General features: G+C 37.6%; 1 protein-coding gene across 1 annotated transcript in view; it reads right to left on the minus strand.

Moving 5' to 3' along the window:
* The window catches only part of BNC2 (basonuclin 2), a 237,177-nt gene that overhangs the window by 118,528 nt on the left and 102,566 nt on the right, over positions 1-16,083 (minus strand). The window contains exon 2 of the mRNA XM_005441022.4: positions 656-758. Coding sequence (XP_005441079.3) covers positions 656-758 — 103 coding nt within the window. The remainder of the gene's footprint in view (positions 1-655; positions 759-16,083) is intronic.

A 16,083-nucleotide genomic window follows, 5' to 3' on the forward strand; every position in this document is an offset into this window, starting at 1 on the left:
CCTTCTTTCTCTCTCATGCATAGCTTAACAATATTGTCAAGTAAAAAACAACCAACCACCAAACACAAAAACCAGTAAAGGATAAGTAAAATGAAAGGTCTTAAGTGTATTTTGATGCCTTTATATAGGATCTGGGCATTCTAATCCCTTATTTCTTTCTTTAGCTACTTAAACATGGGAAGAGAAGTTCAACTCACAGATTGTATATGCACACTTTTGTTGAGTCATGTAGGATACAATCATTTCATTCTGACATCCAAGCCCCGACAGTATGACATTGATACTTTTGCATTTCCATTCAGCTCAGTGACTTACTGGCTGACACTCCTTTGCAATACAAGCTCTGCTGTGCAACCATACTATAAACTTTCTGCATTTTCTAGAGACTAGAATATTTTTTTGAGCTGTACACAAGCTGTTGAACTCCAGTGGCCCTTGATGCTATTGCCAGAATAATAGACTCTTGCTTTTTTACCCTAGAAATTTCTGAAATAAAAGCATGTGCATACACACACATGCACAAACCTAGAGTGCACACACATGCATGTACAAATAGATATCACTACTGTCTATATCACTTCAGCTTTTATTATTTAAAAATACTGTGAAAGATGGACAGAATAGAGAAGACAAGCCCAGAACTGACATTTCTTACCATGTGCCACCCAGCCATGTTTACACTGATCACAGGTTCTCAGGTTAATCTTCCCTGGCTGAAAACATTCACATGTGCAATTTACCAGTGTACAGCGGATGGCCTGGAAAAAGAAACAAAAAACAAATATTAATGTTTTTCTTCCTTCTTGTACAAATTTGTTGTGAAGGCTAGAAGGGTATTAACTGTACAGCAAAAACCAGCCTTCTAACATTCAAAGCATTGCTCATTCTTTTAAGTAGAGATTACTTTTCTTTCAAAAACATACAGCAGTATCCCTGAGCAATGACAACCAAAATGCTTATTCAATAATAACATAATCTGTTGTCCCACGGAGATGAATACATTCCTAAAGTCTTTAAAAGAATTGTTCTATTTCCTTTAGGAGAGGGGATAAAAAAAAAAAAAAAAGTGGCAGGATGAGGATTCTGTAGGTGTTCCACAAATTTTTTTGTTTTGCATCAACTGCCTGAAGGAAAAAGTTACTAGTGATGTTTTATCATAGCAGCATATCAGCTTGATTAAAACCAAGAGTAAAATGAGGAAACAAAAAACATGCAAAAAGAAAAACTACAGATCTCTTTACCCTTCCCCCATTATATCCAAAGGTTATTCTCATTTTCTTTTTGGGGATCACGTAAGATATAGCTCCACTACAAAAAGGAATCATGTATTTGATGTGTTCCCAAAATAGGATAAAGTGATCAAGGTGCAAGAATAGCACTGGTTCACAAAACATCCTGTAAGTTTCCTTTGCACCCATCACTTTCTCCAACATCTAGGCATAGCCCTCTACCTCTTAGCTCTCCCTATTTGCAAACATGTAAAAGATGAAACTATTTCAAAGCAGCAATGCTAAAACTCCAGTCCCGTGCAGCAATCTAAAATTTGCTTAAATAATACATCTTATTAATAGCTCATCCCCCTTTTTAAAATTATTTCAGAAATTACACAGGTTTACTTTGACAGGGGCTATCTACATCCCTAGAAAAGTGAATATAAATTGAATGAGACTCTCTTTAATGTGTAACAGACATATGTTTTTAAATAGTGTAGAAGATGACCTGTGCACTTCAAACTGCTACTAATAAATTTATGGCATGCATTTAGATGTAATTTGCATGAAGATTTCTGAGACAGAGAGTCTTATTCTGATCATTCACAGATTAACAATCTACTGTAACTACCAGAGCTGCCAGGAAAAGATATCTCTATAGATTTAGATGCAATCAATGATTACTTGGGGGCTAAGGTGGGGGAAGGGTGCTTGTTACCTATGGCCACTGAGATACTGAAGCATTACGAAGGCTCTTGCCTTTTCCAAACAGCTAACACACAGGCACACAGACACAGAGAGACACAGACACACAGACAGACACAGCCTCAGACTCTCTCCCACTCCTCACCCTTCCCTACCAGAAAAAAAAAATTACCTTAACTATATTGACTTAAAGAAAATCACACCCAACTCTAGCTTGGCCAAGCTAAACTCCTTGGCTGCTGACAATGAAAAAGGTTCAGAGTTATTTTAAATGCTTTATCTCTTTACTTATTTATCTGCATCAGACAGCAATTTAAAGCCATGCATAGTTCAGGGATCCACTTAAAATCTGTATTTCTCTGACATATTTCTGGCACAACAGTCCTTTCTCCCTCCTATCCTGTCTGCTCTTTTACTATCTTTTACAATCAAAAACCTAGTGGGGAAAAGAAATACCCTGCTTTATTATGCCTGACACTTCAGGGCCTCAGTCCCAATGTCACCTGTCCAATTACTCATTAGCTAGGTTATAAAACACTGCTGTATGTATGTGTGATTAAAAGAATTAGTAATATGAAATATAAGGGTACCAAAAGAAGTGCTGACTGTGCAAGAATAATATATGTGTTTGTGGGTTATGAGAAAAAAATTCTCCTGAAAGGTCCTGTTTCATGTTCAATAGTTTATTGACTCAGTAATATATCAGGTCTCCACTGGTCAGTAATGGTGTTCCTTCTCTAATATGTTCATTAATTAATGAACTCAGTAATTAATTGTACTGCAAGAAGAAGGACTTACAAAATGGTATTCTTATTTTACCATAAAAGGTTTTCTCACGTTCACCACCTTTTTAAAATTTCTGTACCAATGTGACACACACTTATTGTATTTGATGTTATTTTGTCTTGTTCACGTGTCACTTACAGTATGTATAATAGGAGTAATATAGTGTATGTACACATACTAGATCAAACTGTGTCATCTGGCAGAGTTGCTTTATTAAGGCTCATCAGCATTTCCATTAGAACCCTACCTATTTTTGGCCTAGAGGTTAACAGGTTGCCTGTAAAAATTGGATTCAGCTTGAACCTGAAATACAATGTTTCAGCCTGAGAGTGAGTTTTATTACACACATTCAAAAATGATCCATTTAGCCATTATAAATTATAAGATGGGGGGGGGGGGGGGCAAGTTTTGAGGTTTCATGTTTCTTTCCTCTTCCCTGAGTTAAAGAGTGTCTTGGTAGTGTAAAGAGTTGAAGGAGATTAACTAGTTAGTAAGATTTCTATCCTTAATACATAGCCCCCCCCCCCCCCCCAAATTACACAATCTTTTCAGAAACGTGAAAATGTCAGCTTGACCATCAAATAACTAAATCTGAAAGGTCTTCAAAAAGAGCTATGCATTTTTATAAACTAATACGGATTGGCCTGACCAACTCCAAGTAGCATGGCCAAAACATTCAGCCTGGCCTTACCTGGCCACTTCTGCAAAAGGTGTGTTGATGCCAGGTTGTAATCTGGTTTTTGTTGTTTTCCATCCCATCACCAAGACTCCCGTATTTCTGAGTGTTGAGAATGACCCCTCAAGCTGCAGGATGCCCATTTGGGACTGGAAAAACTCATATGCTTCTTCACATTGGCACGATCTTGGGCAAATTACTATATTAGCCCGATGCCTACATTCCTTAAACAGTAACTACATACAACGATAGTAAAGTGTTGTTGTCTTGTCACAATATATACAACATAAATTGTGAGTCACTCAGCAGTGATGGAGGCTATTGAAAATCACAAGCAGAATTTAGTCATTATTTCAAAGATTATTTTTCACTTTACTTAGTCCAGAATCATGGTAACTACCTCAGATCACTAACATCCAACATGAAACCAACATAACTTGGTGGAGAGAAGGTTCAAGATGCCACAAATAGTGTGTATTCCTATATATATGGATGGAATATAAACATTCATTAACATGAAAGAAAGCATTGTCTTTAAAGACCTTCACAATGCAACCGACATACATACTGAGCCTTGCAAGGATATGTATCTGAATTATTAACCGTATCTTTCTTCTGGTTTTCAATACTACTTCACTTAGACATACAATTCACTGACAGTTTGTGGAACAGTCTTGGGAATGATCCAGAATGGCAGTGGGCAATGAAAGTTCTGTAGATTCACTTAAGAATCCAAAGCTGTAATGCAGCCTCTCCATTCCTCGGTGGCAGGACGTTAAAGGTACAGGGAAGATAAATGCACAGTAGCTGGTGTGCTTGTAGGTAGAAGTGTGGATCGGTGTAACTGTGGTTGGACATCTGTCACTGCTCAGTTTGAAAGGGTGGGGAGGGGAGTAGGGATAATACAGAGATCCTGGGTAAGTTTGCAGCAGCTAAATATTGTAGCCATTGTTCAAATCTGTTAAAAAGTAGATATAAAAAACCAAAGGTGTAGCAATGCTAAACTTTTGCCAGAAAATGCTCCTGTAATTCTGCCTTCACAATATACTGCTAAAAATTTACATAATAGGTCTCTGTGTACTACACTATTTTGTACAGAAAGAAACAGAAATTTTTCCTAAGGTTTTACTCAGAAACTCCTCTGAGAAAGATAGAAAGAAAACAGAAGGAAAGAAAAAGAAACCAGTGACCTTGCACAGTGAGAAAAACACTAAAATCTGCAAGTAACAGGCTCCCCCCTGCACCAGCTGATAGGCAAACGTGTTTGGATGACAACTTGCAGGTTAAGGTCCTCAAGTAAGCAGTGAAACGGTTAAAAGTGTCATTATGTTCCACCGTGTCAATGGTCTGCAGATAACAGAGGAGCTCTCAGACATTTTTATACATCCCTTCCACTGAGTTTCTAACACGACGTTCCTTGCATTTCTACCAAAATTAGTGGCCCTTAAGGACTTGCGGAGGAAACTGACTGGATTTCAGTAGAATCATTTAAAACAGGTTACACGACTGATTCTTTAAATCCTGAAGTAATGCTATTAAGGTTTAAAAAGAAAACACACACATACAAGAATAAATGAATGGGTTTATAACTGACACTGAAACATTCAGAAGAATCTTGCTGATTTCCTTGAGATCTTCCTATAAAGTGTAATGCAGAAAGAAGGGAACTTTGTCTAGTATTAAAGCATGTGGTCTAATACACCTATACATGTTTGTATGACTAACATTAAAAGATGTTAGACCTGACTTCTATGGCTTTCCTCTAGACCAAGGATATTAATTTAACATAGTTTGGGTGACTTAATTATATCTAACAAGTAAACATTATTCACATATTAACAGGAACAGCCTATAGCCATAATGGAAAATCAATGTCTAGCTGTTTTGCAGAGCTTCCAAGAGATAAGAAGTAATAACCTATCATGAAAGGGATCACAGTACGGGCGATGAGGAGAACACCTATAGAAGAGGTATCATTCCTCCTCTGGAGTTCTTACAGGCAACTGCAAAAGATGGAGGCAGTTTAAAATAATTCAACATTCTGGGGAGACAGATTTTGCATCTTCCTTTATTCTGAGTTTTAATAGTAAATCTAACAAAAATTCTTAATTTAACTTGTGACAAGGCTCCAAGAGTCCTGTGTGGTGAAACAGCTTCTTCCTGAAGTCCCAGCTACATCCTTCTATGCAGTGGGCAGTGTTAACAGAGACTTGCTCTTAATGTCCTTGTCCCATCTTTCTCACATACAAAAAAAGACATTTAAGAAATGTCTCCTATCAATCTACCTATGATATAGGGGATCACTGTGAACCTGAGTACATAAGAGTCAGATACACTCACTTTGCACAGAAGTTCCACCTGTCTAAAGCATCTATCACACACGTTACCCACAGAGCTCACACAATCTAAATCCACTGTTATCAACCACAGGAGCATGAGGCTTGATGATGATTCGGTCCAGTGTTCATGAAATCTTTTTAGTGAAAGTCCAAACCAGCAAACTGGTGCATACATGCAGCTCCTTACAGCTGCATTACTCTGTGTGAGTATGCACTCTGCACAAACGTATTAGTAAGAATGCCAGGGAATATAAACACACATTTATACTTAAAATTTAGATTTCTTATAATGTGGTAATTCACAAGTTCTGTGCTTTTTAGTAATAAGGGGAAGACCTTTCCATATTTAATTGACAATAACTTATCTTGTTTATGATTTTAAAAACAATAAATAGTTCTGGTGGTGTATGTCAATAAATGAAATACTTGTGTGAAATTATGGGAAGCACTGGAAAAGTAAAAGCAAAAAGCACTTTATGCAGCTTATCTCTCAACTTCAAGAAAAACCCAAACCCAACGCGTTAAATACAAACTTTTCTCTCCATTGTTAGTTTTAATTCTATATTATAACCAATACCTAATTTTGAACTCATATTTCATTGAAAGTAAAAAACACTGTCATTGGGATAATACTTTAAAGCCATACAGTAGTTGGTCTGAAGACATGATGGCACATCAAAATGAAGTTAACAAGCAAAAGGTTGATGAGAAACAGAGATCCACTGTTCTGTTGCTGTATGTTGACTCATGACAAAAAAGAAATGAAGCAGCAGACAACAGCTAAAGTCCTGCAAGTGTTCCAGCAGGTCTCCTCTGTCATTAAGTTTTACTTACTTTTTCTTGGTTATAAAGCGAAGAAGATAAAAACTGTCTATATAAATTGACACTATTACTCTGCACAGGTTTGTACCATACTACAGTTTTAGGTTGGGTTTTTTTTTTCTTTCTTTTCCAGAGTGCATATTATATGCTCTGCAAGCAGCTTTTAGAAAATCTGCCGCTTCCTTACTTCTTCAGGAATCCAAATACTTTTTTTTTCTCTCTGGTCAATTAAGTATTTCTTTAAAGACCACAGCAAAAATTCTGCTGTGTAAATGGTGAGGAGATCCCAGTGAAATTATACTATTTTTAATAGCTAGCAGATCAGCAGTACAACAGAGTGTGTTTTAAATTAATACCAAAAGGAGGTCCATTTGCATATGGACATTTAAGAAATGCACAATGTGACCTGCCTATAGTAAACTTGGTATTATAAGGATTGTGGTTTAACCCCCACCAGCAATTAAGCCCCACACAGCCACTCACTCACTCCTGCCTGATGGGATGGGTGAGAGAAACAGAAGGGTAAAAGTAAGAAGACTCACAGGTTGAGATAAAGACATTCAAACAAGGAAAGCAAAAGCCGTGCATGCAAGCAAAGCAAAACAAGGAATTCATTCACTACTTTCCATTGGCAGGCAGGTGCTCAGCCATCTCCCGGAAAGCTGGTATCCATCGTGTTAATGGTGACTTGGGAAGATGAACATCAGCACTCCAAATGTCCCACCCTTCCTTCTTTTTCCCCCAGCTTTTATTGCTGAGCATTATGTCATAACATCATATGGTATGGAATGTCCCTTTGGTCAGTTGGGGCCAGCTGTCCCAGCTGTGTCCCCTCTACAGCTCCTGTCCCAGCTGTGTCCCCTCTACAGCTCCTTGTGCATCCCCAGCTCCTTGCTGGCAAAGTGAAATGAAGAGCAGAAAAGGCCTGGGCACTGGGTAAGCCCTGCTCAGCAGTAACAACAACATCTCTGCATCGTCAACACTGTTTTCAGCACAAATCCAAAATATAGCCCAATACCAGCTACTGTGAAGTAGGGTAACTCTACCGCAGCCAAAACCAGGACAGGAATTTTTTGTAATTTATAGACAGCCATACCTAAATGAGAAGATCACCAAAGCTTGGATGTGGACAATAAAAAATCTGCAGTGTTTCACTCTGGGCTAGACTTTAGGACAGCCTTTTATATTTGAGACCACAAGCTTGTGTCCTTATTGAACTGCTCACACATTTGACAAGACAGAAAAACAACTACAGATATTGTGGGCCACCAAACAGATTCATAATTCATTGTTGGGAGATAATTGCGCCTACAATGTTATAAGGCAATCACTGAGTCAGAGCTTGGGTACACTTCACTAATCATTTCAGCCTGTGAGCATGAAAAAAAACCAAGAAAATTTTGTTGTTTTTCAAGAACAAGAATGGTACAGTCCCTGCCTGCGCAAGCCACCTCGCTCCTTTGCAGTTGTCTATAGCTTCACTCTGTGCTTCAGAATGTTTAATTGCTGAACCTGTACTAGTTTGGATTACAGAAAAATCACAGTGCATGCATGAGATTGTAAACTTCATTTCAAAAGAAAAAACTCCTTCCCAAGAAAACTCACCCAGAAAATGTAAAAAAAAACCCCTCCAATAAAATTAGGAAAGAATAGACAGAAATAACTTCCTAAGTTAATTTCTAAAGAATATTTTCACTTCTAAGAAAAAAGGAAAATTTGGGTTGAAGTGCTTGCCATTCTTTCTACAGAATGAAGAGTATATGTGCAGAAGTATTTCTGTCTCTGCAGAGACCTGATGTCTCCATCTTGTAATTCTGCTACAAAAATTACAATATTTAAACTCACCTAAAATTTTTATATGGGTAATTCTGCAGCCAAAACACTGGACAGAAAGAGGCCAATGCCTCAACTGTGGCACTAGTTACTTACTTAACCACTCAATTTCTTACTGCCCGATCTATAAAAAATGGGTAATGATATTACATATCACTTTCAGATAAGACTAATGAACTGCTCACAGAACACGGTGGAGTACGAGAACAGAAAGTAAGGCAGAAGCATGAAGCATTACTGTTTCTTCTTTTGGGACAAAAGTTTTAACAGATATTTTTTAATTACACAACTTTAGGTTGGTTTGCTGTTGGTCAAGGAATAATTTTAAACACAGGAATCACCTAGAGAAAATAACCTTAACTGATAAATGACCATTTTTAAGTTCAGTACCTATAGACTAATAATGCATTGCCCAAAACAAAAAATAGTGAGGGGGGATATATTTGCATTTGAATGGTCTTGACCATCCATGCAATGCAATGAGGTTTCCCGTTCAGAGATACCCAAGTATCTTCTGAGTTGTTCACTGCACTGCAGTACTTTATTAGCAATTTCACATCACACTGTATTAGTGTTGTTTCTTACTTGTATTTATTTTCAGTAACACAATTGGAAAGGTACTAATATTGTTATATTTCTCTGTGGCATTCAAGAAAACAGTTGTTAATACAATATGGAGGGAAGGATGCTAACAGGAGAGAAATCTCTTAATAGCATAAAACAGCTTTTCGTGGAGTAAGGACAACCTAGCTTTCAAGTATTTTAGAAAAACATTTTCAACTCTTCTTGAAAAAGAGCTGATGAATGGGGAATAAGAAAAGAAGGAAAAAGAATAAAATGTCATTTGTAATACTGCATTTAAGTTAGGAGTCACTCTTCACTTTTACCTTAGATACTTCCAAAAGTGGAAACCTGTGGTCAAGGAATGCTACCTAGACTTTTCTAGAGAAACAAATACAATACAGAAGAGCTTTGTTATTTTCCACGAACTTTCTGTAGGCCATGTTCATCCTGATTCTACACGCTCCACTCACTGTGCTGCCAACAGGATATTCTACAATGACTGCAGGTACATTGTCACCCTGTGTTTCTATAGCATATGAAACTAGCCCGAGGTTTCTGGTCATCAAAAGCACAGTTATTTGCACCAAAAAAATTAAGACTGATTAGTGCTTCTTTGCTTAAAATTTGAAGAAAAACATACGCTTGATTTAAGAATGAGATTCCCTGTGCCTGAAAGTGTGTTAGAAAACGCAGACATTTATTCTTATAAATGAAAAACAGATTCATGTTGTGCAACCAACACTGTCAGTCACTGGAGTTCAGCCATGCACTTTGCCAAGGCAATGGCCGGTGTTGCACAGGTATCCAACAATGCAGATGGACGCACCTGCAAAAAGCCTCACATACCTCCTCCACCCATGACTCTTCTAGAGATTAACATTGCTAAGCTCCACCAAGCTCCTCACCTCAAGCAGGCACAGCTGGTTCTTTAGAGAGCACAGGAGGCAAGTTGCTTCCAAGAGTTTTACTGCCCTGCCCACCCTGGACCAATAATTTAACCTGTTCTTGTGAGACCCCACCTGGAGCAGTGTGTCCAGCTCTGGAGCAAGTCCAGAGGAGGGCTACAAAAATGATCAAAGGGATGAAGCATCTCTCCTATGAAGATAAGGCTGAGAGCTGAGATTGTTCAGCCTGGAGAAGGGGGAGAGCTTACTGTGGCCTTCCAGTACTTAAAAGGGGGCTTATAAGAAAGGTGGGGACAGACTGTTCATTTATTCAGAAATTCTCCTTCAAAAATACCACAAACACAATGCTTATTGTCTACGCTGCTCTTCAGGAAGACTTCACTTTTCAGGCTTTTCTTTAGCTTCTCAGATGTCACTGCTTTCTGGATTCTAAATTATGGGCTTTCATTTTGGCAAAAAAATCAATGGATTTAGACTGCACTGCGTTTTAGCCAGTAAAGATGCAAATGAGTTCTATAGAAATTACATGAGGAAGTTATAATGAAAGATTTTATTGTTTTGAAAGTAAGTGCAATGAATCAAAATTTATTAGAAAAGTTTGGGTATTTTCTAAAAAGAAAGTAATATTTTCTGTCACATCAAGATCAACAGTCAGTACCATGTACCATGTTTTTAAGTTATAATGTAAAGCAATAACTTCCTATTTAAATCAGTTAGAGACTCAATCCTGCACTGCTTCTTCAGTGGCCAACTCTGACTCCTATCAGCCACAAAACTAATACTGTAAGCAAGTTAGAACAAGCACACCACACAACTTTTTTTTTTTTTCCTTTCCCCCCAAAATGCCAGGTTAACAGGTGAACATTTTCCTCTTCATTACATAAGGTTATTCACCAAACATCTATTTCTTTATTCATCTATCTTTTAGATTTTGCTTCTTCAACACTTCCTCAAAACAAAGCCATGGAATTTTTGCACAAAGGTTTGTATACTCTATCCCTTCATTTTATGTGTGTGAGAGAGAATTCCAGTAAGTGTGAAACAGATATAATGTTTTCCCTTAGCCAGAAAGGATCATGATTATATATATATAACTGGGGTGGGGGGTGGGGGGGGTGGGGGAATGTTATTGGTTTTCTCAGAGGGATTTTCTTTTATACATAGCTTTATCCTATAATTTTGTCCCTGTTGGGCACACTGCCTAAATTTAAACACAAACAGTCAAGCACTGAAGAAACATTACCACATTTACTGTGAACAAAAACTCCCAGTTGTACAGTGAAATTTTAATACATTTCAACTTATCTCTTTTACTAATGGGGAGAGTACAAACCCTGCAGGAATTCGCTCTGCAAACTGGTAATTACAGTAGACTCACTTTTTTATAATGCATATGTATAGCCAGACACAAGAACCATAGCTGCCCTTTTGATGTAGGTTACAATAGGAATGTTGAAAAAAAATTATGAAAATCTACAGCAATTCTAAAGGAATGCCTTATTTCATGGGAAGTTGTCCTTTAGCTATACTCAAGAATACATATATACATAATACAATATCATATACATATATTTATTTGCTTTTATAAGACGAAGCACAAGCTTTATCAGTCTGTTCTTTTTATTCAAGCTGGTTTTTTTTTCCCAGTGTACAGAATAAATCTGCCTCTACTGGTACAAAGCTGGAGTTTCCATCCTAGAATATCATGTATGAACTCAGAAAAAGATTTTTGTTCTCCCAGGCCTTTTCCTCTGCACAACCTTCAAATTTAAATAGTTTTGATCTTCAAATTTATGTCTCATTAAATCATTATAACACATATTTAAAAGCACTATTTCAACTGCACAGATTTACAATATACAACGTCCAGCTCAGCTAAGATAGGACATACTGTGTCTGGCAGAAAATGTTTGAAGTGTACACAAAGCCAGATTTAATTTAATCCAAGGGGGTGTGAAAACAAAGTAAGATCTACTGCCACTATCATACACAGGGACAGTATTTATCCTTGATATAATAATGACAAGACATAGTTATATGTTAACTAAAAAAAAGAACAAAGTACAAGATAAGTAAGGTCCTACAAAAAGATGCGTATTTCCAGGTCTTTTATGTTCTACACATTTTTTTAAAGCCTGTCAACCATATCACTTGATTCTGCAAATGACTGCATCCTCACTATTTACATATATTCATACTTTTCTCTTTAGAGATAGAAAAAAATCTTTTTACACAATTCAATAAATAATTAAATCATTGTGTCCTTGAAGTACTACACACAAAAAATCCTATCAGAATTCCAGTTTCTGAAGTTCCTGTGAACAGGCACATCTTCACAATTGCCAGAAAAGCAAGCGATATATCTATCAATTAATTGTAAAACTGATTTGTCAATACAATTTACACTTATCTAGCATCTCTGAGCCAAATGCTGCATATGCACCAGTCTGCAACATCCAGCTTGGCAGAAACAAGACCTGCCTGTCTCTGTTAAGGCCACTCTTGTGTGTTGTGTTGGCTGGACAGTAACATGAAACATTTGCATATTTATCTGACTATGGAGTAGCATGTTCACAGCTCAAAACTGTCACACTTCAAGTCACTAGACCCGCAGGCTTCATTCTGCAAGTAGAGAAAGTTGATATTATGAGGAAACGGTGCAAGTCAGTGTCGATCATTAATCACAATCACCAACGGTGAATCAATGGCTGAATGAAAACTGTGAACACAGTGATGAAGAAGGTCTCTCTTGTAAGACCCTGAAACATGCTTTCCATGGAGGCATTATTAGGACCCTTGAAATTTTACATGAGTTTGAAGTTTTCCTCATTGCTGGGCAGTAGCTCTCTCACAGATGTAACCCTCTTCTCCAGAGATGGTTGCTTTTAGCAATTAAATTGTTTTTTCGTAAAAAAGTGAGTTGTTAATGACTGTGGAATCACTTCCCACCCCCCACTCCTGGCTAAAAGAAATCCGGTCGTGACTAAATTTTAAGAGATTCCTTCTCATTCAGAATTAGGGGGTTTGGTACAATGTGAGCTTCGGACTGAGGAAGGGGACTACAACAGGGTTACTAACAAGAGGCACTACACTTAATGCACGTATGTATGGTAAAGATTTTACTTATTCCTGTGAGAAAGTGAAATCTACAAAATGCTAGAAGGAAAAAGACTGAGAAATATGTGTGCCAGCAGGTCTACAAGCATAAACATTCCTCACAGGAACAAAATTCATTTTCACAGAATAGAAGGTAAATGCTGCATCACTTACGGCTCTGGCTGATGCAATATTTAGGATGTGCTTAGTCAGCAAGTCTCTGTTGAAAGCATATGGGAGGTAACAAACTCATCCTCTAAAATTACCTTCACCCCTGTGCATCATAATTAAGGTAACAACCTTGTCACAGTGGTTTCTTTCTCAGGGTGGGCACAGGAGTTACATAGAAGCTGAGTCTGGATTTCCTAATGCATATGCTGTACTAAAACTTCACTGGATTTCTAGATTTCAGAACCAGTGTGGACATAAACAAGAGAAAATATATTACAGACTAAGAGGCTTTTTGGGTGGAAGGCACCAGATCTAGTCACATTTCTAAATGGGAGAAACAGTATCTTCACAACGAATATGCAGCAATAGGGCTGCTTTCTTCTTCCCAAGTTACAACTTTCACTTAATTCCCAAGGATTCAGAGAAAAAGAAATTGCTCCTTTTTATGTATTGTCACATGCAAAAGTGAAAAATGCCTGTTTTTAACAATTTTTAATAAAATATTACAATACTAAGATCATTTGTAATAAATGGGTGTAAAAAGATTGTATGTGAGACAATTATGTGTAAAGGCTTCATTGAACAATAGCATTCCAGATCATTAACAGTGACCCTCATTACTTATTTTTTGACATTTCCCAATTTATAGTGCTCATTTCAGTCTGGGACTCAATTTTGGAAAGCGTACAGGACCTTCTGTACCTACACAGGTTCTGTGGTTCTTGCTGTTAAATAACTTTATTTTTCCTTATTACTCCTTATTTTTATAATGTTATGTGCAACATGGACATGGGCAGAAAATAAAGAAGATTGCTCAAAGCCCAGGTAGCTGCAGTTGAAGGAGATAGTCCTCAGTGTGACCTGCGTCAACACAATGTAAACTGCTGACAGTGAGGCTAGAATAGATTTGGTTGCCTATACACCTCCATGCTGAATACATGTGTTAGTTTTATAAAAAAAATAATGTTAATGCAAAACCTAAAAGTAAAGGATCCAGTAGCTTGCAATGTATGCCTCAAAACCTGACTTTATAGAATAAGCTCTGCTTCAAGGGAGAATAGATAACCCTAAACTGGGAGAAGTACTTCAAAACCTGTGGAGTCCAGCTGAGTATTGTGCTTGCTGGGATGACAGCTGATGTTCCCCCTGTCACTTCCTCATATCTGTCCAAGACCTTAGGCACAAGCAATTACAGATGCTGCACCAGAATGACCCTGAGCTCAGTGACAGCATCAGTGAGGGAGGAAGGCAAAGAGGGGGCACTGTTGGAGGGAGAACAGAAAGTTTCTTTCTTTGCTGTTTGTTAAACTGATGGCTGTCTGAAAATTCTCTATCTGTTTAAAATATAAGAAACAGTATGCAAGGAGAAAACAAATTTTAAGCACAAGACCTGGGAGAAGGACAACAAAGTGTAGGAAGCTTACCCCACAGTAGTGTTGTTTTTTATATATGTTACCAGTCCCACAAACTGAATTTCCTCCTGTGCTACACCTGGGTATTTATTGCTGTTAGGTAAGAAATGTTCAGTATGGCTACCATTTCTAGAGGTTTACACAATGTGCATTCATTTGTGCATGTCCTGAGATTAAGGCTTCCATGTAATCAAACTGTTAGCTGTTTATACATTGTGGTGGACTGTTGCCAGCCCATTACCACAGTTTCTGTCACAGTAACTTGCCCCTGAGCAATACAATTAAAGCTGGTAGTCAAGGAAGGCTATATTTCTTGCTTCTGACCTTATTATTTTAGTCCTATTGTCTGGCATAGTTCCTGCTTCTGACCTTATGAAGTTAGTACTATTGTCTTGCATAGTTCACAGTAATTGTAGCTGAATTGGGCCAAATTACTACCAAATTGTTTTTCAAAGATCAGTATGTCCCTCTTCTGGTTTTGCATTGTGGGTGCGGGGTAGACAACTGGCAATTCATTAGGAAAGCATGTTCATACAGACAAACAGGAACTCTCATGTTTAAATACAGAATCAGTTTTTCTCCTATCACTTCTCTTATAATAACTTATCTTCATCTACAAGAAGAATTCAGATGCTAGACTGCACCCAAAGGAAAACCAACACCCTAATAACACAATTTTATTTTGTTTAGAATTTCCACTTCTTTTGGTTTTAACTGGTGACAGGAGCGGTCACCAGTCTGACTTTGATACTATCCACTTCCCTCACACTACCAGGTGAATTTATACCTTGAAATGCATGCTAAAATATTACTTCTGGACCCTGAAGTCTTGGTCATCCACAGATCTAAGACAGACTAGGCAATGGTAGTCACGGCTTTGCTGCAACAACCTGTTCCTGTATCTCAGAGCTGGAATAAGGGAAGTCATACTCCCAGCATACTCAAACTTTCAGAATTCTGCAGAAAGTGCAGGAAAAGAGCACCAACTAATGAGGAACTATTACAATTTCTTCTTCTTCTTTTTTTTTTTCTTTTTTTTTTTTTTTTTTTTTTTTTTTTTAAGAAAATAAGCTATTTGATGAAATAAAACATCCATTCAGACACGTATTCAGCAGAGGACAACAGCAGCTATACAGATGTCCCAGGAATGATCAGACCACCATATCCAGAAGAATGTATTATATAATAAGCTGCACGCATTTAATGTGAACCCACTTACCTTCTAGGTTATCTTGATACCAAGCATAAACATAGTGCTCATTTGTACCTTGTATTTATCAGATCCTGAACATCCATTTTGCTTGCCACTGTTCAGCACCTTTAAAAACCAAGCAACACAAATCCTCATAGACAAAGAAGTCACATGAATGCATTTAATGCATTCCCAGCTTCTTTTATGAGGTCTCTCCCAATATCTAGAGGAAGACAATATCCAGTGCATGTTTAAATTTCTTTCATTTTGCCTTCTGCCAAACTGGCGTTAGATCACAGTAAGTCTAGCACCAGCTACAGTAATCCCACTGCTACTCAGCATACACAGTGCTAAGCCTGGGCTCTGCAAAC

This window comes from Falco cherrug, chromosome Z, assembly GCF_023634085.1.
Source record: "Falco cherrug isolate bFalChe1 chromosome Z, bFalChe1.pri, whole genome shotgun sequence".
In the NCBI taxonomy this organism is placed as follows: domain Eukaryota; kingdom Metazoa; phylum Chordata; class Aves; order Falconiformes; family Falconidae; genus Falco; species Falco cherrug.